This window comes from Martes martes (assembly GCF_963455335.1).
Source record: "Martes martes genome assembly, chromosome: 6".
NCBI classification, from domain to species: Eukaryota; Metazoa; Chordata; class Mammalia; order Carnivora; family Mustelidae; genus Martes; species Martes martes.
In genome coordinates this window covers 53,193,090-53,214,470 of record NC_137893.1, presented here as the reverse complement: position 1 = coordinate 53,214,470, position 21,381 = coordinate 53,193,090, and the positions used below count along the sequence as shown (strand labels likewise).

Sequence of the window (21,381 nt, the reverse complement as noted above, 5' to 3'; positions counted from 1 at the left end):
AGCAACCTCTATGAGCACGCCCACAGCAACTTCTTGTAAGACATGTCTCCAAAGGCAAGGGAACCAAAGGCAAATATGATCTACTGGGACGTCATCAAGATAAAAAGCTCTAGGTCTTGTTGTTGTTGTTGTTGTTTTAAAGATTTTATTTCTTTATGTCAGAGAGAGAGAGCATGAGCAGGGTGGAGGGGCAGGGGGAGAGGGAAGAGCAGACTTCCTGCTGAGCAGGGAGTCCCATGCAGACCTCCATCCCAGGACCCTTGGATGATTACCGGAGCAGAAGGCAGACACGTAACTAACTAAGCCACCCAGGCACCCCAATAAAAAGCTTTTGGATAGCAAAAGATCAGTCAACAAAACCACAAGACCACTACAGAATGGGAGAAGATTTTGCAAATGACAGAAAAAAAGGCTAGTATCCAAAATCTATAAAAAACTTATCAGACTCAACAGCCAAGAACAAACCATCCAATCAAGAAAGGAGCAGAAGGGACGCCTGGGTGGCTCAGTTGGTTAGGCCGCTGCCTTCGGCTCGGGTCATGATCCCAGGGTCCTGGGATCGAGTCCCACATCGTGCTCCTTGCTCGGCAGGGAGCCTGCTTCTCTCGCTGCCTCTGCCTGCCTCTCTGCCTACTTGTGTACTCTCTCTGACAAATAAATAAAATAAAAATCTTTAAAAAAAAAAAAAAAAAAAAAAAAAAAAAAAAGAAAGGAGCAGAAGACATGAACAGACATGTCTCCGGAGAAGACATCCATATGTCCAATAGACACATGAAAAAATGCTCAACATCACTCGGCATTAAGGATACACAAATCAAAACCACCATGAGATACCACCTCACAACAGTCAGAATGCCTAAAATTAACAAGTCAGGAAAGGACAGATGTTGGTGATGATGCAGAGAAAGGGGAACCCTCTTACACTGTTGGTGGGAGCTCAAGCTGGTGCAGCCAGTCTGGAAAGAGTATGGAGGTTCCTCAAAAAGTTGAAAATAGAGCGACCCTACGACCCAGCAATCACACTACTGAGTATTTACCCTAAAGATACAAATGTAGTGAACCCAAGGGGCACATGCACCCCAGTGTTTATGGCAGCAATGTCCACAATAGCCAAACTGTGGAAAGAGCCCAGATGTCCATCGACAGATGAATGGATAATGAAGATGTGGTAATATACTCAGCCATCAGAAAAACGAAATCTTGACTTTTGCAACAATAAGCATTGGAACTAGAGGGTATTCTGCTAAGCGAAAGAAGTCAGTCAGAGAAGACAAGTATCATATGGTCTTACTCCTATGTGGAATTTAAGAAACAAAACAGAGGACCATGGGAGAAGGGAGGGAAAAATCACAGAAGACGAAACCGAGAGGGAGACAAACCATAAGAGACTCTTAATCACAGAAAACAAACTGTGGGTTACTGGTGGGGGGGGGGAGTGGGATGGACATACTAGGTGGTGGACACTGTGGGGGTGGGGGGCACGTGGTGTAGTCAGCACTGTGTGTTATGTGAGACATGAATAGCTGACCTGTGCCTCAGAAGCTAGGAATACATTATATGTCATCCAATTGAATTTGAATTTTAAAAAATAGGAAAAAGAAAACAAAATTAGTGATTTCTCCTCAACAGGCAATGGGTTACTACAATTCACATGGTTTAGGTATATTCTTTAAATGTATTTTATTTCATTTTATTTTTTTAAGATTTTATTTATTTATTTGACAGGCAGAGATCACAAGTAGGCAGAGAGGCAGGCAGAGAGAGAGGAGGAAGCAGGCTCCCTGCTGAGCAGAGAGCCTGATGCGGGGCTTGATCCCAGGACCCTGGGATCATGACCTGAGCCGAAGGCCGAGGCTTTAACCCACTGAGCCACCTAGGCGCCCCTAAATGTATTTTAAGCTATATAAAATTATTCACTAAGCTTCTATACTAGAATTCTCAACCCTTAAAAACCTAAATTTCTGGTGAAAGTTGAGAGGTAAACAGTAGGGGACTGTCTCTTATCCTAGCATTCCTAGCGGATTGGCAGATTTATAAATGCTTTTCATAATTTTTAGAAACACATGACTTCTCATAGTAAATTTTCCAGATTGACATAGGACGTGCTATCTTGAGCTCCTCTGTAAAAGGAAACCAAAAGTAGATAAATCAATGTTCCGTGAATAAATAAATAAAAATTTAAGGTGGAACAGTTCCTCAAGCTTCTGTTAGAGCCCTGCACATATCTGGTCAGATCTGTTTAAGTCAGCTGAGTTCAGTTTCTCCAGGTGCTGTTGTTTACAATGTGGCTATTTAGTTCTCAAAGCCCAGAATTGACATAAGTGTTTCCAATGACTAAAAGGGATGGGCTACTTTATTATCTATCATACTTATAACAAGTCTAGCGTTATGTGGCTGATTTTATGCAATTCATACAATAGGAAAATGATCGTGAGTGAAAGTGATGTACTCTCGCTCCAACACTCACTTTGTCTCAGCGCTAAAGTGTGGTCACTGAAAAAAAAAATCACTGTTTGTTGTTGTTGTTGTTGTTGTTGTTGTTTCAAACCTGAAGATAGTAGTGCTTGGAAATAGGATTCTCTGTAGAATTTACGGTTTGCTTAGGATGCGTAGCTGGAGTAATAGCGTTCCTCTGCTTTTACTTCCAGAGCCTGAGAACCTGCGTTAGAATTGGGCCAGATACTCACATGCTTCTCCTACACTTCCAAAGATAAGGGACTTGAAGGTATGTGCCTTCACAAAGAAGGGGAGGATTGCTTGTAAATTATACCTCACCAAATTTGATTCTTCTAAAAGATGGCGGGAAGGAAACCTACTGGCACCTGAACAAAAGAAAACCGGTGAACTTGTCATACCCATAGGCCCACGTATGGGTCTCGTGGTTTTCACGTGTCAAAATGTTCCTCGCGGGATTGGCAGGCGGGGAGGCCCCGCCCAGTCCGCGCGGCGCGCGCGCTGCCCTCGCCCCGCCCCCTTCGAGAGATCCGGGCCCAGGCGGCTCCAGCAGCGCCAGAACCGTTCAATCTGTAGCCGCGTCCGCTGTGCACCTTCGCTCAGCAGTTCCCGCTCAGCCGCGACTCTGCCTGGGGCTGGGTCCTCGGCCGCTTCCTCTGCCTCTCCCGCCTCCGTCCGCTCGTGTTCTCTCGCCTCTGCCTCAAGTGTAAGAAGGGAAAGTTGGGCGACGCTGAGCAGTTTCTCCCGGACAGAGGTCCAGTCCCACTCGGATGAGAGACAGGTGCCCTCCCGCGCAGCCCCGGCCGGGCCGCAGCAAGCACGTTCTGCTTCCCGGCCCGCGGGTTCCTTCAGAAGCCACTCCGCGCCTCACCTGGGACTCCCCCCGGCTGGGGGTCGCGATGGAGCCCACGGCCGCCACCAAGTTCACCGGGCGCTTGTCGCTCCTGTTTCTGCTGCTGCGGCTGCTGCGCGGGATCGCGGCGGCGCCCGCGGGGTTGGGCGTGGGCGCGACGCGAGGCGGAGGAGAGACAGGTGAGTCCCGGGGCCTTGGGACCCTTGTCGCCGTCTGGGGCCGCCGACGCCCCGCCCCCCTCAGGTCCCCGTCACGGGCTCCTTTCCCGCTCCGCGGAGTCCGCCGGGACTCTGTCGCGCTGTGGGACGGGAAAGAGGGGACCTGGGCCACCACGGACTGCCAGGCTCTGGGCGCGCGGAGCGGGGGAGGATGGGGCGAGAGGTTGCGGCGGGGAGGCTGCGGTCGGCCCCAGCCCCCACCTGCCCCTCGGTGAGCAGGTACCCAGTCCCGGAGCTCCGGGCTATGCGCAGGACAGGGCGATCGCGCAGGGCCTGGACTCCCACAACCCCGCGACTCTGCCCCTGACGCAACTTCTCCGTGCGTCACCATCCCCGCCCCTCCAGCGCTCCCCATCGATGTATTTTGTGGACCTCTTTGCGGTTTTTTTGGTTGGTTTTGGGAGTTTCTTCGGTTTGTTTTGCTTCTGTTTCTCTATCATTCTTACTTATGCACTTCTCTGAGCCTTGGAATCCCTTCTCCTCTCTGCTCGGGAAGTTCTTGATAATCTAGCCAGTGCCTCGCGGGACAGACCTGTCTCCACTTTACCGGGACCCATCCTTGGAGCACATTAGCGCCATCTCCAGGGCCCTGCTGAATCCTGCGACCCATGAGCCTGAACTCTCCCTGGTCTGGCTTTGGAGTCTGTCCTCACCCTGCCCCCACCCTGCCCCAGCTCCTCAGGAGCAACCCCCTCCCTGCCCTTCATCTTCCTACAGGACACCGGCCTGCATCCTGGCAGTCCTCGGACATGTAGGCCTCCTGTGCTATGGCCAGGCTGGCGTGTCCCTGGACTGGGTAGAGTGACTGATGCAGGGTTTGGCCTGGTAGACCTGGGTTCCTATCTGGGGCTATGTGGCCTCCTGCCAGGCAGAGGCATCCTGATCCTATCCCAACAAGGGAAGAGCGCCAGCCTCCAAGGCTAGGCGGAGCTGCTGTGCAGGGACAGTCCTTGCTGTGTCTTGCGCACATGCTAGTGCTGTCACCTGGATGGCAGAGGGGTGCCTGCTGCTCTTATTCTTCCAGCCCCAACCTCCACCTGTGTTTTCCCTTCGCAGATGCTCTCTCGCTTTCCTACAATTTCTCCATCACATCTCAGGCCGGGCCTGGACAACCATGGTGTCAGATTCAAGGCCAGATCAATGGAAACAAGTTTCTTTCCTATGACTGTCAGAGCAAGGAGTTCAAACCCATTGGTCCTCTGGGGATGAAGCTGAAGGACACAGCATTTTGCGGGACACAGAGGGAACCTCTGGAGGACCTGGTGGAAGAGCTCAGAAAGAAACTGCTGGACATCAAAGCAGAGATTTTCACTAAGAGTGGTGAGTCCGAAGGCCCAGGGTAGAAGGAGAACACTTTGGCAGGGTCGGGGAGCTATTGTGTTCACGTAAATCTTTGAAGTGGGTCCCACACATGCGGCCCAGCAGCCAGGGTAGACGAGGAGGCCAGAGCAGGACCAGGAGGGCTGGGAGTGAGCTGAGGAGTGCACAGTGGGTAGGGCAAAGGATTGGTCAGGACCAGAGGCTGACTTGTACCCCTGCTGGGGGCAGGGGCAGGTTCTCTCACCATGCAGGGCAGGCTCATGTGTGAGCGTGGGGCCGATGGACACGCCAGAGAATCCTGGTGGTTTTGCTTCAACGAGCAGTTGACCCACCTCTTTGACCCGAAGAACAGAAAGTGGACAGTGGTTCCTCCTGGAGGCCAACGGTTCAAGGGCACATTGGACAAGGACAGAGAGCTGACCAAGCTGCTCGTGAGGACCTCAAACGCAGACTGTCAGAGCTGGCTCCAGCAAGTGTGGGAGCACTGGGATGAAATGCAGGAGACCACGGGTAACTCAGAAGACTGGATGGAGTGCTGGTTCTCTTGCGATGAGCTCCACCTGCCCCACAGTATGGGGTGTGTGTGTGTGTGTGTGTGTGTGCGCGCGTGCGTGCGTGCGTGTGTGCGTGTGTGTCTGAGGGAGAGAAATTAATCCATCCATGGCGAATTCTTCCTAGTATAATAATGGCCACTGGAATGTTCTAACACCCTTCCTTTCCCTTCTCACCTCCTTGGAGTCACTTCCTGGCTACTCGCACCTTTGTGCTTGGGTATTTCTTGGATTTCTTGCTGCACCAAACAGGGGAGCACCAGTCTGTTTCCAGAGATGGCCCTATGTTCCTTTTTCTGAGAATCATCATCTTTTCCGTGTCACCTGGTGTATTGCTGGAAATCCTTCAGTGCCGCCGGGAATGTGGTTGTCACCATCCTTGTCCTGCATCACCTCCTGTGTGTCACAGCAGGAGTGACTGCTTACATTGCAAGCCCTGCTTCCCCTATTGGCTGGAGGAGCCCCTAGGGCACAGAGAACATCCCCTCCCTCCTTGCCGACATGAGCACTGGTCCCAGCAGCTGCCACAAGGACAGTGATAGACACCATCTGCCTGGTAGGATGGACCTGGGCCCGCAGGAGCTGAGGAAGCCTCCCCCAGTTTGGGGTCCCAACTGGGGCTCTGATCCTTGTGTTTTCATTTCAGTGCCACCAACCATGCGACAAGACACGGCCCGGGGCAGGGCCAAGGCCATCAGACCCGGCACCTGGATCTTCCCCCTGCTCTTCAGCTGTGTGGTCATACTTGGCATCTCTGTTGGAGACCATTAGATGGACAGGTAGTGAGAGCAGATTGAGAGGGAAGGGAGGAGCAGATGGCCTGCTATGAGCACAGGGAACGGTGAATTCCCAGCCTCACCCCTGCCTACTGCCTGAACCTTCTCACAGGGCAGTGGGACCAGGTGAATGAGATCTCATACCACGTGCTGGCAACAACTTGGGCAAGCTCGGCTCTGAGCTCTGATATGGCCTCACTCACTGTTAAGGCCACTGGGAAAGGGGAGGGGCCCACACCACTGCTTAAGGCCTGTCAGTGCTAAAGGGATTGAGGGAAGTCAGGCCTTGCTCTGACCCGCTTCTCCATTGGAGAGAGTCAAATTGGGCCCAGGGTGGGTGGTGTGGGGACAGCGGGGACACACAGCATGGGCCATACTCCCCTTTGAGAGAGAGCAGCATGGCAGCTCCATAGGACATCTCAAGGAGAAGGGGACCCCATCCGGGCAGTCATAAGGACAAGGGGCCAGGGTCTAATCCCAAGAAGCGGGAGTGGGAAGGCCTCTGCAGACCAACTCAAAGGGCTAGACAGTAGTGCCGTGTTCCCCCGGAACATGGCTTGTGTCTTTGCATGTAAAGCAGCAAGTGTCCAGTAGAGACCCTGCATGACAGGACTAGAAGGAGGCCGGTCCTCCGTGCAACAGTGGGAATCCTGGCTGAGGCTGGTGCCATCCCGGCAGCTAGCTTCCTGCAGACCTCAGATCCTGAGCCACTGAGCAGCCCCTGCTTTGGGCAGGGCTGACCTGGGAGATGGGCTGACTGAGCTCCCCTGTGAGCTCCCAGCTGAGCCGGACCAAGAATGGATTGATGGGGGAAGGGATCATCAGACTAAGAGCTCTTTGTGCTGCTCACCAGGAGGCTGGGAGGGAAGGGAAAAGAAGGACCTTTGCCCACAGTGTTCCCTAAGGTTAGAGGTGTCCAGTGCAGGCCCCTGTCTTCTGTCAGATCCCCCAGCAGATCCTTATGACCTGCCATGAGAGGGAGCGTAGGAACCCCAGTCACATGAGCACGTTAGTTTCTTACTCGCTTTGGTCCTGAGCCCAGACCATTGGAAACAGTGTCTGGGGCTGACTCAGTGATTTGGTTCAGGAGGGAGGAGGTTTGTAAAGGTGGCTGGGCCCAGGGCTGGGGTCATGGCTGCGGGGAAAGCATGTCCCTGGACAAGGGCAGGGCTCTGGGGTGGGGAGTGCTGGGGGAGGCCAGCCCCAGGACAAGAGACCCAGGATTTCCTCTGCCACGAAGACAAACACCTGTTCTTTTCTTAGGCTGCCAAGTCCACCAAGAAACCTCTGAGAGTGGGACCAGCTCAGGGACTCTGCCTCTGGGCCAGCTGCCTTTGGATGAGCTGCTGTTCATCCTTAGATGGCCACCAGCATTTTCAAGTTTACAAATCCAGAGTCCTCAGTCCAACCACGTGGTGCAGGACCGTGAACCTCTCATACCCCTTCTTGCATTTGGTGGCTCTCCTGTTCAGCACTTTCCCTTGGCATATTCTATGCCGTTTTCTGTCGGTGCTACGTGATGGAATTCTTGCACTGAAATGTTTAAGTACTTGACCGAGGAATCTCAATGAAGAGAACGTTTCCCATCTTGTCCTTTGGTTGTGCAATATTGGATTTTTTCTCTGTAAGGTAACCATGTCCTTGCAGACAATATCACCAAGAAGATACCGTTCGAAGTTATAGAACCTCAGGGATTTTTTTCTATGTACTGAGAAAGAAGCTCATTGACTTTTAAACAGGATGACATATGTGTGATTATTTTCTTCAGTAAATTATGCCCAGATACGTATATTTAAATCAATATTATCTCTACTATAAAAATATATAGCTATTTTGGAATTTTTAAATTCTTTTTTCTTTTTTTTTCAAAGATATTATTTATTTGAGAGGGAGAGAGAGGGGGAGAGGGAGTGAGCACAAGCTGGGGGAGGGGCAGAGGGAGAAGGAAGAGCAGACTCCCGGCTGAGCAGGAAGCCGGTTGTGGGGCTCCATTCCAGAACCCTGGGATCCTGACCCGAGTTAAAGGCAGACGCTTAACTGACTAAGCTGCTCTAGGCACCCCTGGAATTTTTTATTTTTATTTTTATTTTTTTTTAGTGTTACAAAGATTTTTGTTTATTTATTTGAGAGAGAAAGAGGGCGGGAGAGAGAGAAAGCGCGTGTAGGGGAGAGGGGCAGAGGGAGATGGACAAGCAGGGTCCCCTCTGAGCTGCGAGCCCAGCAGGAGGATTGATTCCAGGACCCTGGGATCATGACCTCAGCTGAAGGCAGACACTTAACTGGCTGAACCACACAGGTGCCCCTGGAATTTGTTTTATATCCCAAGGGAACTCATGGAATTTTGCTCTTCCTCCACTGTGTGGGGTAAATCAAAGTGGTGATTCTGCTAGATCTGTTGGGGAGATAGAGAATTGAAGGATCGCTCAGAAATCCACTTTCAAGCAGTCATCTGTCAGTCTCAGACATGATCCTGACGGGCCAGATGCAAACAAATGTTCTGGGAATGAAGCAGTCGAGAATCTTTCTGAGTTTCCCGGATCCCCCACCACAGCACTGTCTCTCCTGTCATCTCTCCCCACTGACTCACGTCCTTCAGAGCACAGTGAGTCTTCAGCTCTGCTTCGAAAAGGTGATTTATTCCCTCATGAGCAAAGGATCGGTCTCCAGAACATAAAGAGCTCCTGCAAATACCTGTGTGTAAGTCTGGCTCTCCTAAGGTCTGTGCAAATGCTTAGAGCAAGTCACAGACCGTAAAGCAGCCTATGAAGTCACTGAACACATCCCAAGTAGTCAAGATAACACGAAGAACCACGGGCTTGCTTTATCCATGCATCACACCGACAAAATTTTAAAGAGAGCTATAGCAAGTGGTGGACAGGAAGTGGAATAACAAGAATTCTTTTATGGGTTGGTAGGATTATAATGAAATCACTCACTCGCACTATATTTCCCTCTATCCAGACGGTGGCTGGTGTGTTCACCCTACTGCATGGCAATCCCAGTGTTCATTCGAGGCTAGAAGCACACGGGGACCAAAAAGCAATTGAGATGTAGGATTTTTTACTGCAGTGCTATGTGTCATAGCAAAAAATTAGCCATATGATATCCAACTGAGGCACAATATATACAATGTGTTAGGAGATTTCTGTTTCTCTCTACTTAAGACTAAATAATCTGAACCACTGTCAAAAAAAATGACACAAAGGTGGGTCAAAACACCAGCCGAACAAAGCTTTCCAATATGTATTGAGAACTTCTGGACAACATACAGTTCCGGCAGACTCCTACATCTAAATCTCTTCACCGACATTTAAAAATTAAACCAATCAACCAAAAAGGCAAATCAAACACTTGAACCCTCATCTTCAGCACATCCAGGAAGTGGAAAATGCCCAGGTCCATCAATCTCTTTGACCATATTGGTCATTGCTGGAACAACTTGAAGCAGAGTCTGAGGACGAGGAGGCCCTCAGGTACCATGCGACCTTCTAAGAGATGATCTTGTGGTGACCCAGGGGAATATCCTGGTGTGAGGAAAATATATCCTAAAATGTTGTCATTACGGGACATCACAAAAACTGGGAGGACATCAGTGTGACAGTGGAGTTCCTAGCCAGTAGGATCCAATAGCACATTAGAAGGATTATTCACCATGACCAAGTGTTTGTTACTCCTGGGATACAGGGATGGTTCAACAACATCCACACACCAATCAGTGTGATATACCACCTTAATAAAAGAAAGGACAAGAACCATACAATCCTCTCAATAGATGCGGAAAAAGCATTTCACAAGGTTCAGCATCCTTTCTTGATGAAAACTCTTCACAGTGGAGGGATAGCGGGAACATACCTCAATACCATAAGAGCCATATATGGAAAGGCCACAGTGAATATCATATCAATGGGCAAAAACTGAGAGCTTTCCCCCCAAGGTCAAGAACAAGGCAGGGATATCCACGCTCACCACTGTTGTTCAACATAGTACTAGAATTCCTCGCCTCAGCAATTGACAACAAAAGCAAAGAAAAGGCATCTGAATCAACAAAGAAAAAGTCAAACTCTTACTCTTCACAGATGACACGATACTCTGTATGGAAAACCCAAAAGACTCCACCCCAAAATTGATAGCACTCATACAGGAATTCAGCAAAGCAGCAGGATATGAAATCAAGGCATAGAAATCAGTTGCATTTCTGTACACTAACAATGAGACAAAAGAAGGAGAAATCAAAAAGTTGATCTTGTTTACAAGTGTGCATAAAACCCTAAGATGTGTAGGAATAAGCCTAACCAAAGAAGCAAACTACAGAACTATAGAAAACTATAGAACACTCACGAGAGAAACTGAGGAAGATGCAAAGAAATGGAAAAACGTTCCATGCTCATGGGTTGCAAGAACAAATATTGTTAAGTGTCTATGCTACCTAGAGTAATCTACACATTCAAAGCAGTCCCTGTGAAAACACTATCAGCTTTTTTTCACAGAGCTGGAACAAGTAATCCTAAAATTTGTATGGAACCCAGGAAAGACTCCAAACAGCCAAAGGAATATTGGTAAAGAAAATCAAAGCTGGTGGCATCACAATATTCTGGACTTCAGACTCTATTACAAAGCTATAATCCTCAACACAGTATGGTACTGCACAAAAACAGACACATAGATCCATGGAACAGAATGGAGAGCCCAGAGATGGCCCCTCGACTCTGTGGTCAACTAATCCTTGACACAGCAGGAAAGAATATCCTATGGCAAAAAAGGGCAGTTTCTTCAACAAATGGTGCTGGGAATATTGGACAGCGACATGCAGAGGAATGAAACTGGGCCATTTTCTAACACCCTACCCCCAAACAGACTCAAAATGGATGAAAGACCTAAATGTGAGACAGGAACCATCAAAATCCTAGAGGAGAACATAGGCAGCAACCTCTATGAGCACGCCCACAGCAACTTCTTGTAAGACATGTCTCCAAAGGCAAGGGAACCAAAGGCAAATATGATCTACTGGGACGTCATCAAGATAAAAAGCTCTAGGTCTTGTTGTTGTTGTTGTTGTTTTAAAGATTTTATTTCTTTATGTCAGAGAGAGAGAGCATGAGCAGGGTGGAGGGGCAGGGGGAGAGGGAAGAGCAGACTTCCTGCTGAGCAGGGAGTCCCATGCAGACCTCCATCCCAGGACCCTTGGATGATTACCGGAGCAGAAGGCAGACACGTAACTAACTAAGCCACCCAGGCACCCCAATAAAAAGCTTTTGGATAGCAAAAGATCAGTCAACAAAACCACAAGACCACTACAGAATGGGAGAAGATTTTGCAAATGACAGAAAAAAAGGCTAGTATCCAAAATCTATAAAAAACTTATCAGACTCAACAGCCAAGAACAAACCATCCAATCAAGAAAGGAGCAGAAGACATGAACAGACATGTCTCCGGAGAAGACATCCATATGGCCAATAGACACATGAAAAAATGCTCAACATCACTCGGCATTAAGGATACACAAATCAAAACCACCATGAGATACCACCTCACAACAGTCAGAATGCCTAAAATTAACAAGTCAGGAAAGGACAGATGTTGGTGACGATGCAGAGAAAGGGGAACCCTCTTACACTGTTGGTGGGAGCTCAAGCTGGTGCAGCCAGTCTGGAAAGAGTATGGAGGTTCCTCAAAAAGTTGAAAATAGAGCGACCCTACGACCCAGCAATCACACTACTGAGTATTTACCCTAAAGATACAAATGTAGTGAACCCAAGGGGCACATGCACCCCAGTGTTTATGGCAGCAATGTCCACAATAGCCAAACTGTGGAAAGAGCCCAGATGTCCATCGACAGATGAATGGATAATGAAGATGTGGTAATATACTCAGCCATCAGAAAAACGAAATCTTGACTTTTGCAACAATAAGCATTGGAACTAGAGGGTATTCTGCTAAGCGAAAGAAGTCAGTCAGAGAAGACAAGTATCATATGGTCTTACTCCTATGTGGAATTTAAGAAACAAAACAGAGGACCATGGGAGAAGGGAGGGAAAAATCACAGAAGACGAAACCGAGAGGGAGACAAACCATAAGAGACTCTTAATCACAGAAAACAAACTGTGGGTTACTGGTGGGGGGGGGGGAGTGGGATGGACATACTAGGTGGTGGACACTGTGGGGGTGGGGGGCACGTGGTGTAGTCAGCACTGTGTGTTATGTGAGACATGAATAGCTGACCTGTGCCTCAGAAGCTAGGAATACATTATATGTCATCCAATTGAATTTGAATTTTAAAAAATAGGAAAAAGAAAACAAAATTAGTGATTTCTCCTCAACAGGCAATGGGTTACTACAATTCACATGGTTTAGGTATATTCTTTAAATGTATTTTATTTCATTTTATTTTTTTAAGATTTTATTTATTTATTTGACAGGCAGAGATCACAAGTAGGCAGAGAGGCAGGCAGAGAGAGAGGAGGAAGCAGGCTCCCTGCTGAGCAGAGAGCCTGATGCGGGGCTTGATCCCAGGACCCTGGGATCATGACCTGAGCCGAAGGCCGAGGCTTTAACCCACTGAGCCACCTAGGCGCCCCTAAATGTATTTTAAGCTATATAAAATTATTCACTAAGCTTCTATACTAGAATTCTCAACCCTTAAAAACCTAAATTTCTGGTGAAAGTTGAGAGGTAAACAGTAGGGGACTGTCTCTTATCCTAGCATTCCTAGCGGATTGGCAGATTTATAAATGCTTTTCATAATTTTTAGAAACACATGACTTCTCATAGTAAATTTTCCAGATTGACATAGGACGTGCTATCTTGAGCTCCTCTGTAAAAGGAAACCAAAAGTAGATAAATCAATGTTCCGTGAATAAATAAATAAAAATTTAAGGTGGAACAGTTCCTCAAGCTTCTGTTAGAGCCCTGCACATATCTGGTCAGATCTGTTTAAGTCAGCTGAGTTCAGTTTCTCCAGGTGCTGTTGTTTACAATGTGGCTATTTAGTTCTCAAAGCCCAGAATTGACATAAGTGTTTCCAATGACTAAAAGGGATGGGCTACTTTATTATCTATCATACTTATAACAAGTCTAGCGTTATGTGGCTGATTTTATGCAATTCATACAATAGGAAAATGATCGTGAGTGAAAGTGATGTACTCTCGCTCCAACACTCACTTTGTCTCAGCGCTAAAGTGTGGTCACTGAAAAAAAAAATCACTGTTTGTTGTTGTTGTTGTTGTTGTTTCAAACCTGAAGATAGTAGTGCTTGGAAATAGGATTCTCTGTAGAATTTACGGTTTGCTTAGGATGCGTAGCTGGAGTAATAGCGTTCCTCTGCTTTTACTTCCAGAGCCTGAGAACCTGCGTTAGAATTGGGCCAGATACTCACATGCTTCTCCTACACTTCCAAAGATAAGGGACTTGAAGGTATGTGCCTTCACAAAGAAGGGGAGGATTGCTTGTAAATTATACCTCACCAAATTTGATTCTTCTAAAAGATGGCGGGAAGGAAACCTACTGGCACCTGAACAAAAGAAAACCGGTGAACTTGTCATACCCATAGGCCCACGTATGGGTCTCGTGGTTTTCACGTGTCAAAATGTTCCTCGCGGGATTGGCAGGCGGGGAGGCCCCGCCCAGTCCGCGCGGCGCGCGCGCTGCCCTCGCCCCGCCCCCTTCGAGAGATCCGGGCCCAGGCGGCTCCAGCAGCGCCAGAACCGTTCAATCTGTAGCCGCGTCCGCTGTGCACCTTCGCTCAGCAGTTCCCGCTCAGCCGCGACTCTGCCTGGGGCTGGGTCCTCGGCCGCTTCCTCTGCCTCTCCCGCCTCCGTCCGCTCGTGTTCTCTCGCCTCTGCCTCAAGTGTAAGAAGGGAAAGTTGGGCGACGCTGAGCAGTTTCTCCCGGACAGAGGTCCAGTCCCACTCGGATGAGAGACAGGTGCCCTCCCGCGCAGCCCCGGCCGGGCCGCAGCAAGCACGTTCTGCTTCCCGGCCCGCGGGTTCCTTCAGAAGCCACTCCGCGCCTCACCTGGGACTCCCCCCGGCTGGGGGTCGCGATGGAGCCCACGGCCGCCACCAAGTTCACCGGGCGCTTGTCGCTCCTGTTTCTGCTGCTGCGGCTGCTGCGCGGGATCGCGGCGGCGCCCGCGGGGTTGGGCGTGGGCGCGACGCGAGGCGGAGGAGAGACAGGTGAGTCCCGGGGCCTTGGGACCCTTGTCGCCGTCTGGGGCCGCCGACGCCCCGCCCCCCTCAGGTCCCCGTCACGGGCTCCTTTCCCGCTCCGCGGAGTCCGCCGGGACTCTGTCGCGCTGTGGGACGGGAAAGAGGGGACCTGGGCCACCACGGACTGCCAGGCTCTGGGCGCGCGGAGCGGGGGAGGATGGGGCGAGAGGTTGCGGCGGGGAGGCTGCGGTCGGCCCCAGCCCCCACCTGCCCCTCGGTGAGCAGGTACCCAGTCCCGGAGCTCCGGGCTATGCGCAGGACAGGGCGATCGCGCAGGGCCTGGACTCCCACAACCCCGCGACTCTGCCCCTGACGCAACTTCTCCGTGCGTCACCATCCCCGCCCCTCCAGCGCTCCCCATCGATGTATTTTGTGGACCTCTTTGCGGTTTTTTTGGTTGGTTTTGGGAGTTTCTTCGGTTTGTTTTGCTTCTGTTTCTCTATCATTCTTACTTATGCACTTCTCTGAGCCTTGGAATCCCTTCTCCTCTCTGCTCGGGAAGTTCTTGATAATCTAGCCAGTGCCTCGCGGGACAGACCTGTCTCCACTTTACCGGGACCCATCCTTGGAGCACATTAGCGCCATCTCCAGGGCCCTGCTGAATCCTGCGACCCATGAGCCTGAACTCTCCCTGGTCTGGCTTTGGAGTCTGTCCTCACCCTGCCCCCACCCTGCCCCAGCTCCTCAGGAGCAACCCCCTCCCTGCCCTTCATCTTCCTACAGGACACCGGCCTGCATCCTGGCAGTCCTCGGACATGTAGGCCTCCTGTGCTATGGCCAGGCTGGCGTGTCCCTGGACTGGGTAGAGTGACTGATGCAGGGTTTGGCCTGGTAGACCTGGGTTCCTATCTGGGGCTATGTGGCCTCCTGCCAGGCAGAGGCATCCTGATCCTATCCCAACAAGGGAAGAGCGCCAGCCTCCAAGGCTAGGCGGAGCTGCTGTGCAGGGACAGTCCTTGCTGTGTCTTGCGCACATGCTAGTGCTGTCACCTGGATGGCAGAGGGGTGCCTGCTGCTCTTACTCTTCCAGCCCCAACCTCCACCTGTGTTTTCCCTTCGCAGATGCTCTCTCGCTTTCCTACAATTTCTCCATCACATCTCAGGCCGGGCCTGGACAACCATGGTGTCAGATTCAAGGCCAGATCAATGGAAACAAGTTTCTTTCCTATGACTGTCAGAGCAAGGAGTTCAAACCCATTGGTCCTCTGGGGATGAAGCTGAAGGACACAGCATTTTGCGGGACACAGAGGGAACCTCTGGAGGACCTGGTGGAAGAGCTCAGAAAGAAACTGCTGGACATCAAAGCAGAGATTTTCACTAAGAGTGGTGAGTCCGAAGGCCCAGGGTAGAAGGAGAACACTTTGGCAGGGTCGGGGAGCTATTGTGTTCACGTAAATCTTTGAAGTGGGTCCCACACATGCGGCCCAGCAGCCAGGGTAGACGAGGAGGCCAGAGCAGGACCAGGAGGGCTGGGAGTGAGCTGAGGAGTGCACAGTGGGTAGGGCAAAGGATTGGTCAGGACCAGAGGCTGACTTGTACCCCTGCTGGGGGCAGGGGCAGGTTCTCTCACCATGCAGGGCAGGCTCATGTGTGAGCGTGGGGCCGATGGACACGCCAGAGAATCCTGGTGGTTTTGCTTCAACGAGCAGTTGACCCACCTCTTTGACCCGAAGAACAGAAAGTGGACAGTGGTTCCTCCTGGAGGCCAACGGTTCAAGGGCACATTGGACAAGGACAGAGAGCTGACCAAGCTGCTCGTGAGGACCTCAAACGCAGACTGTCAGAGCTGGCTCCAGCAAGTGTGGGAGCACTGGGATGAAATGCAGGAGACCACGGGTAACTCAGAAGACTGGATGGAGTGCTGGTTCTCTTGCGATGAGCTCCACCTGCCCCACAGTATGGGGGGTGTGTGTGTGTGTGTGTGTGCGCGCGTGCGTGCGTGCGTGTGTGCGTGTGTGTCTGAGGGAGAGAAATTAATCCATCCATGGCGAATTCTTCCTAGTATAATAATGGCCACTGGAATGTTCTAACACCCTTCCTTTCCCTTCTCACCTCCTTGGAGTCACTTCCTGGCTGCTCGCACCTTTGTGCTTGGGTATTTCTTGGATTTCTTGCTGCACCAAACAGGGGAGCACCAGTCTGTTTCCAGAGATGGTCCTATGTTCCTTTTTCTGAGAATCATCATCTTTTCCGTGTCACCTGGTGTATTGCTGGAAATCCTTCAGTGCCGCCGGGAATGTGGTTGTCACCATCCTTGTCCTGCATCACCTCCTGTGTGTCACAGCAGGAGTGACTGCTTACATTGCAAGCCCTGCTTCCCCTATTGGCTGGAGGAGCCCCTAGGGCACAGAGAACATCCCCTCCCTCCTTGCCGACATGAGCACTGGTCCCAGCAGCTGCCACAAGGACAGTGATAGACACCATCTGCCTGGTAGGATGGACCTGGGCCCGCAGGAGCTGAGGAAGCCTCCCCCAGTTTGGGGTCCCAACTGGGGCTCTGATCCTTGTGTTTTCATTTCAGTGCCACCAACCATGCGACAAGACACGGCCCGGGGCAGGGCCAAGGCCATCAGACCCGGCACCTGGATCTTCCCCCTGCTCTTCAGCTGTGTGGTCATACTTGGCATCTCTGTTGGAGACCATTAGATGGACAGGTAGTGAGAGCAGATTGAGAGGGAAGGGAGGAGCAGATGGCCTGCTATGAGCACAGGGAACGGTGAATTCCCAGCCTCACCCCTGCCTACTGCCTGAACCTTCTCACAGGGCAGTGGGACCAGGTGAATGAGATCTCATACCACGTGCTGGCAACAACTTGGGCAAGCTCGGCTCTGAGCTCTGATATGGCCTCACTCACTGTTAAGGCCACTGGGAAAGGGGAGGGGCCCACACCACTGCTTAAGGCCTGTCAGTGCTAAAGGGATTGAGGGAAGTCAGGCCTTGCTCTGACCCGCTTCTCCATTGGAGAGAGTCAAATTGGGCCCAGGGTGGGTGGTGTGGGGACAGCGGGGACACACAGCATGGGCCATACTCCCCTTTGAGAGAGAGCAGCATGGCAGCTCCATAGGACATCTCAAGGAGAAGGGGACCCCATCCGGGCAGTCATAAGGACAAGGGGCCAGGGTCTAATCCCAAGAAGCGGGAGTGGGAAGGCCTCTGCAGACCAACTCAAAGGGCTAGACAGTAGTGCCGTGTTCCCCCGGAACATGGCTTGTGTCTTTGCATGTAAAGCAGCAAGTGTCCAGTAGAGACCCTGCATGACAGGACTAGAAGGAGGCCGGTCCTCCGTGCAACAGTGGGAATCCTGGCTGAGGCTGGTGCCATCCCGGCAGCTAGCTTCCTGCAGACCTCAGATCCTGAGCCACTGAGCAGCCCCTGCTTTGGGCAGGGCTGACCTGGGAGATGGGCTGACTGAGCTCCCCTGTGAGCTCCCAGCTGAGCCGGACCAAGAATGGATTGATGGGGGAAGGGATCATCAGACTAAGAGCTCTTTGTGCTGCTCACCAGGAGGCTGGGAGGGAAGGGAAAAGAAGGACCTTTGCCCACAGTGTTCCCTAAGGTTAGAGGTGTCCAGTGCAGGCCCCTGTCTTCTGTCAGATCCCCCAGCAGATCCTTATGACCTGCCATGAGAGGGAGCGTAGGAACCCCAGTCACATGAGCACGTTAGTTTCTTACTCGCTTTGGTCCTGAGCCCAGACCATTGGAAACAGTGTCTGGGGCTGACTCAGTGATTTGGTTCAGGAGGGAGGAGGTTTGTAAAGGTGGCTGGGCCCAGGGCTGGGGTCATGGCTGCGGGGAAAGCATGTCCCTGGACAAGGGCAGGGCTCTGGGGTGGGGAGTGCTGGGGGAGGCCAGCCCCAGGACAAGAGACCCAGGATTTCCTCTGCCACGAAGACAAACACCTGTTCTTTTCTTAGGCTGCCAAGTCCACCAAGAAACCTCTGAGAGTGGGACCAGCTCAGGGACTCTGCCTCTGGGCCAGCTGCCTTTGGATGAGCTGCTGTTCATCCTTAGATGGCCACCAGCATTTTCAAGTTTACAAATCCAGAGTCCTCAGTCCAACCACGTGGTGCAGGACCGTGAACCTCTCATACCCCTTCTTGCATTTGGTGGCTCTCCTGTTCAGCACTTTCCCTTGGCATATTCTATGCCGTTTTCTGTCGGTGCTACGTGATGGAATTCTTGCACTGAAATGTTTAAGTACTTGACCGAGGAATCTCAATGAAGAGAACGTTTCCCATCTTGTCCTTTGGTTGTGCAATATTGGATTTTTTCTCTGTAAGGTAACCATGTCCTTGCAGACAATATCACCAAGAAGATACCGTTCGAAGTTATAGAACCTCAGGGATTTTTTTCTATGTACTGAGAAAGAAGCTCATTGACTTTTAAACAGGATGACATATGTGTGATTATTTTCTTCAGTAAATTATGCCCAGATACGTATATTTAAATCAATATTATCTCTACTATAAAAATATATAGCTATTTTGGAATTTTTAAATTCTTTTTTCTTTTTTTTTCAAAGATATTATTTATTTGAGAGGGAGAGAGAGGGGGAGAGGGAGTGAGCACAAGCTGGGGGAGGGGCAGAGGGAGAAGGAAGAGCAGACTCCCGGCTGAGCAGGAAGCCGGTTGTGGGGCTCCATTCCAGAACCCTGGGATCCTGACCCGAGTTAAAGGCAGACGCTTAACTGACTAAGCTGCTCTAGGCACCCCTGGAATTTTTTATTTTTATTTTTATTTTTTTTTAGTGTTACAAAGATTTTTGTTTATTTATTTGAGAGAGAAAGAGGGCGGGAGAGAGAGAAAGTGCGTGTAGGGGAGAGGGGCAGAGGGAGATGGACAAGCAGGGTCCCCTCTGAGCTGCGAGCCCAGCAGGAGGATTGATTCCAGGACCCTGGGATCATGACCTCAGCTGAAGGCAGACACTTAACTGGCTGAACCACACAGGTGCCCCTGGAATTTGTTTTATATCCCAAGAGAACTCATGGAATTTTGCTCTTCCTCCACTGTGTGGGGTAAATCAAAGTGGTGATTCTGCTAGATCTGTTGGGGAGATAGAGAATTGAAGGATCGCTCAGAAATCCACTTTCAAGCAGTCATCTGTCAGTCTCAGACATGATCCTGACGGGCCAGATGCAAACAAATGTTCTGGGAATGAAGCAGTCGAGAATCTTTCTGAGTTTCCCGGATCCCCCACCACAGCACTGTCTCTCCTGTCATCTCTCCCCACTGACTCACGTCCTTCAGAGCACAGTGAGTCTTCAGCTCTGCTTCGAAAAGGTGATTTATTCCCTCATGAGCAAAGGATCGGTCTCCAGAACATAAAGAGCTCCTGCAAATACCTGTGTGTAAGTCTGGCTCTCCTAAGGTCTGTGCAAATGCTTAGAGCAAGTCACAGACCGTAAAGCAGCCTATGAAGTCACTGAACACATCCCAAGTAGTCAAGATAACACGAAGAACCACGGGCTTGCTTTATCCATGCATCACACCGACAAAATTTTAAAGAGAGCTATAGCAAGTGGTGGACAGGAAGTGGAATAACAAGAATTCTTTTATGGGTTGGTAGGATTATAATGAAATCACTCACTCGCACTATATTTCCCTCTATCCAGACGGTGGCTGGTGTGTTCACCCTACTGCATGGCAATCCCAGTGTTCATTCGAGGCTAGAAGCACACGGGGACCAAAAAGCAATTGAGATGTAGGATTTTTTACTGCAGTGCTATGTGTCATAGCAAAAAATTAGCCATATGATATCCAACTGAGGCACAATATATACAATGTGTTAGGAGATTTCTGTTTCTCTCTACTTAAGACTAAATAATCTGAACCACTGTCAAAAAAAATGACACAAAGGTGGGTCAAAACACCAGCCGAACAAAGCTTTCCAATATGTATTGAGAACTTCTGGACAACATACAGTTCCGGCAGACTCCTACATCTAAATCTCTTCACCGACATTTAAAAATTAAACCAATCAACCAAAAAGGCAAATCAAACACTTGAACCCTCATCTTCAGCACATCCAGGAAGTGGAAAATGCCCAGGTCCATCAATCTCTTTGACCATATTGGTCATTGCTGGAACAACTTGAAGCAGAGTCTGAGGACGAGGAGGCCCTCAGGTACCATGCGACCTTCTAAGAGATGATCTTGTGGTGACCCAGGGGAATATCCTGGTGTGAGGAAAATATATCCTAAAATGTTGTCATTACGGGACATCACAAAAACTGGGAGGACATCAGTGTGACAGTGGAGTTCCTAGCCAGTAGGATCCAATAGCACATTAGAAGGATTATTCACCATGACCAAGTGTTTGTTACTCCTGGGATACAGGGATGGTTCAACAACATCCACACACCAATCAGTGTGATATACCACCTTAATAAAAGAAAGGACAAGAACCATACAATCCTCTCAATAGATGCGGAAAAAGCATTTCACAAGGTTCAGCATCCTTTCTTGATGAAAACTCTTCACAGTGGAGGGATAGCGGGAACATACCTCAATACCATAAGAGCCATATATGGAAAGGCCACAGTGAATATCATATCAATGGGCAAAAACTGAGAGCTTTCCCCCCAAGGTCAAGAACAAGGCAGGGATATCCACGCTCACCACTGTTGTTCAACATAGTACTAGAATTCCTCGCCTCAGCAATTGACAACAAAAGCAAAGAAAAGGCATCTGAATCAACAAAGAAAAAGTCAAACTCTTACTCTTCACAGATGACACGATACTCTGTATGGAAAACCCAAAAGACTCCACCCCAAAATTGATAGCACTCATACAGGAATTCAGCAAAGCAGCAGGATATGAAATCAAGGCATAGAAATCAGTTGCATTTCTGTACACTAACAATGAGACAAAAGAAGGAGAAATCAAAAAGTTGATCTTGTTTACAAGTGTGCATAAAACCCTAAGATGTGTAGGAATAAGCCTAACCAAAGAAGCAAACTACAGAACTATAGAAAACTATAGAACACTCACGAGAGAAACTGAGGAA

General features: G+C 49.9%; 2 protein-coding genes across 2 annotated transcripts; both read left to right on the top strand.

The window, feature by feature from the left end:
- Nucleotides 1-3,353: 3,353 nt before the first annotated feature.
- Nucleotides 3,354-6,167, top strand: LOC308344319 (UL16-binding protein 3-like; the record flags this gene model as incomplete). Its single annotated transcript, XM_080805897.1, has 4 exons — nt 3,354-3,486; nt 4,582-4,845; nt 5,074-5,355; nt 6,043-6,167. The coding sequence occupies 4 exons, from the start codon at nt 3,354-3,356 to the stop codon at nt 6,165-6,167; spliced, it is 804 nt and encodes a 267-aa protein (XP_080662023.1).
- Nucleotides 6,168-14,017: 7,850 nt separating this feature from the next.
- On the top strand, nt 14,018-17,022 carry LOC308344318 (UL16-binding protein 3-like; the record flags this gene model as incomplete). Its single annotated transcript, XM_080805896.1, has 4 exons — nt 14,018-14,343; nt 15,439-15,702; nt 15,931-16,212; nt 16,898-17,022. The coding sequence occupies exons 1-4, from the start codon at nt 14,082-14,084 to the stop codon at nt 17,020-17,022; spliced, it is 933 nt and encodes a 310-aa protein (XP_080662022.1). The 5' UTR covers nt 14,018-14,081.
- Nucleotides 17,023-21,381: the final 4,359 nt, after the last annotated feature.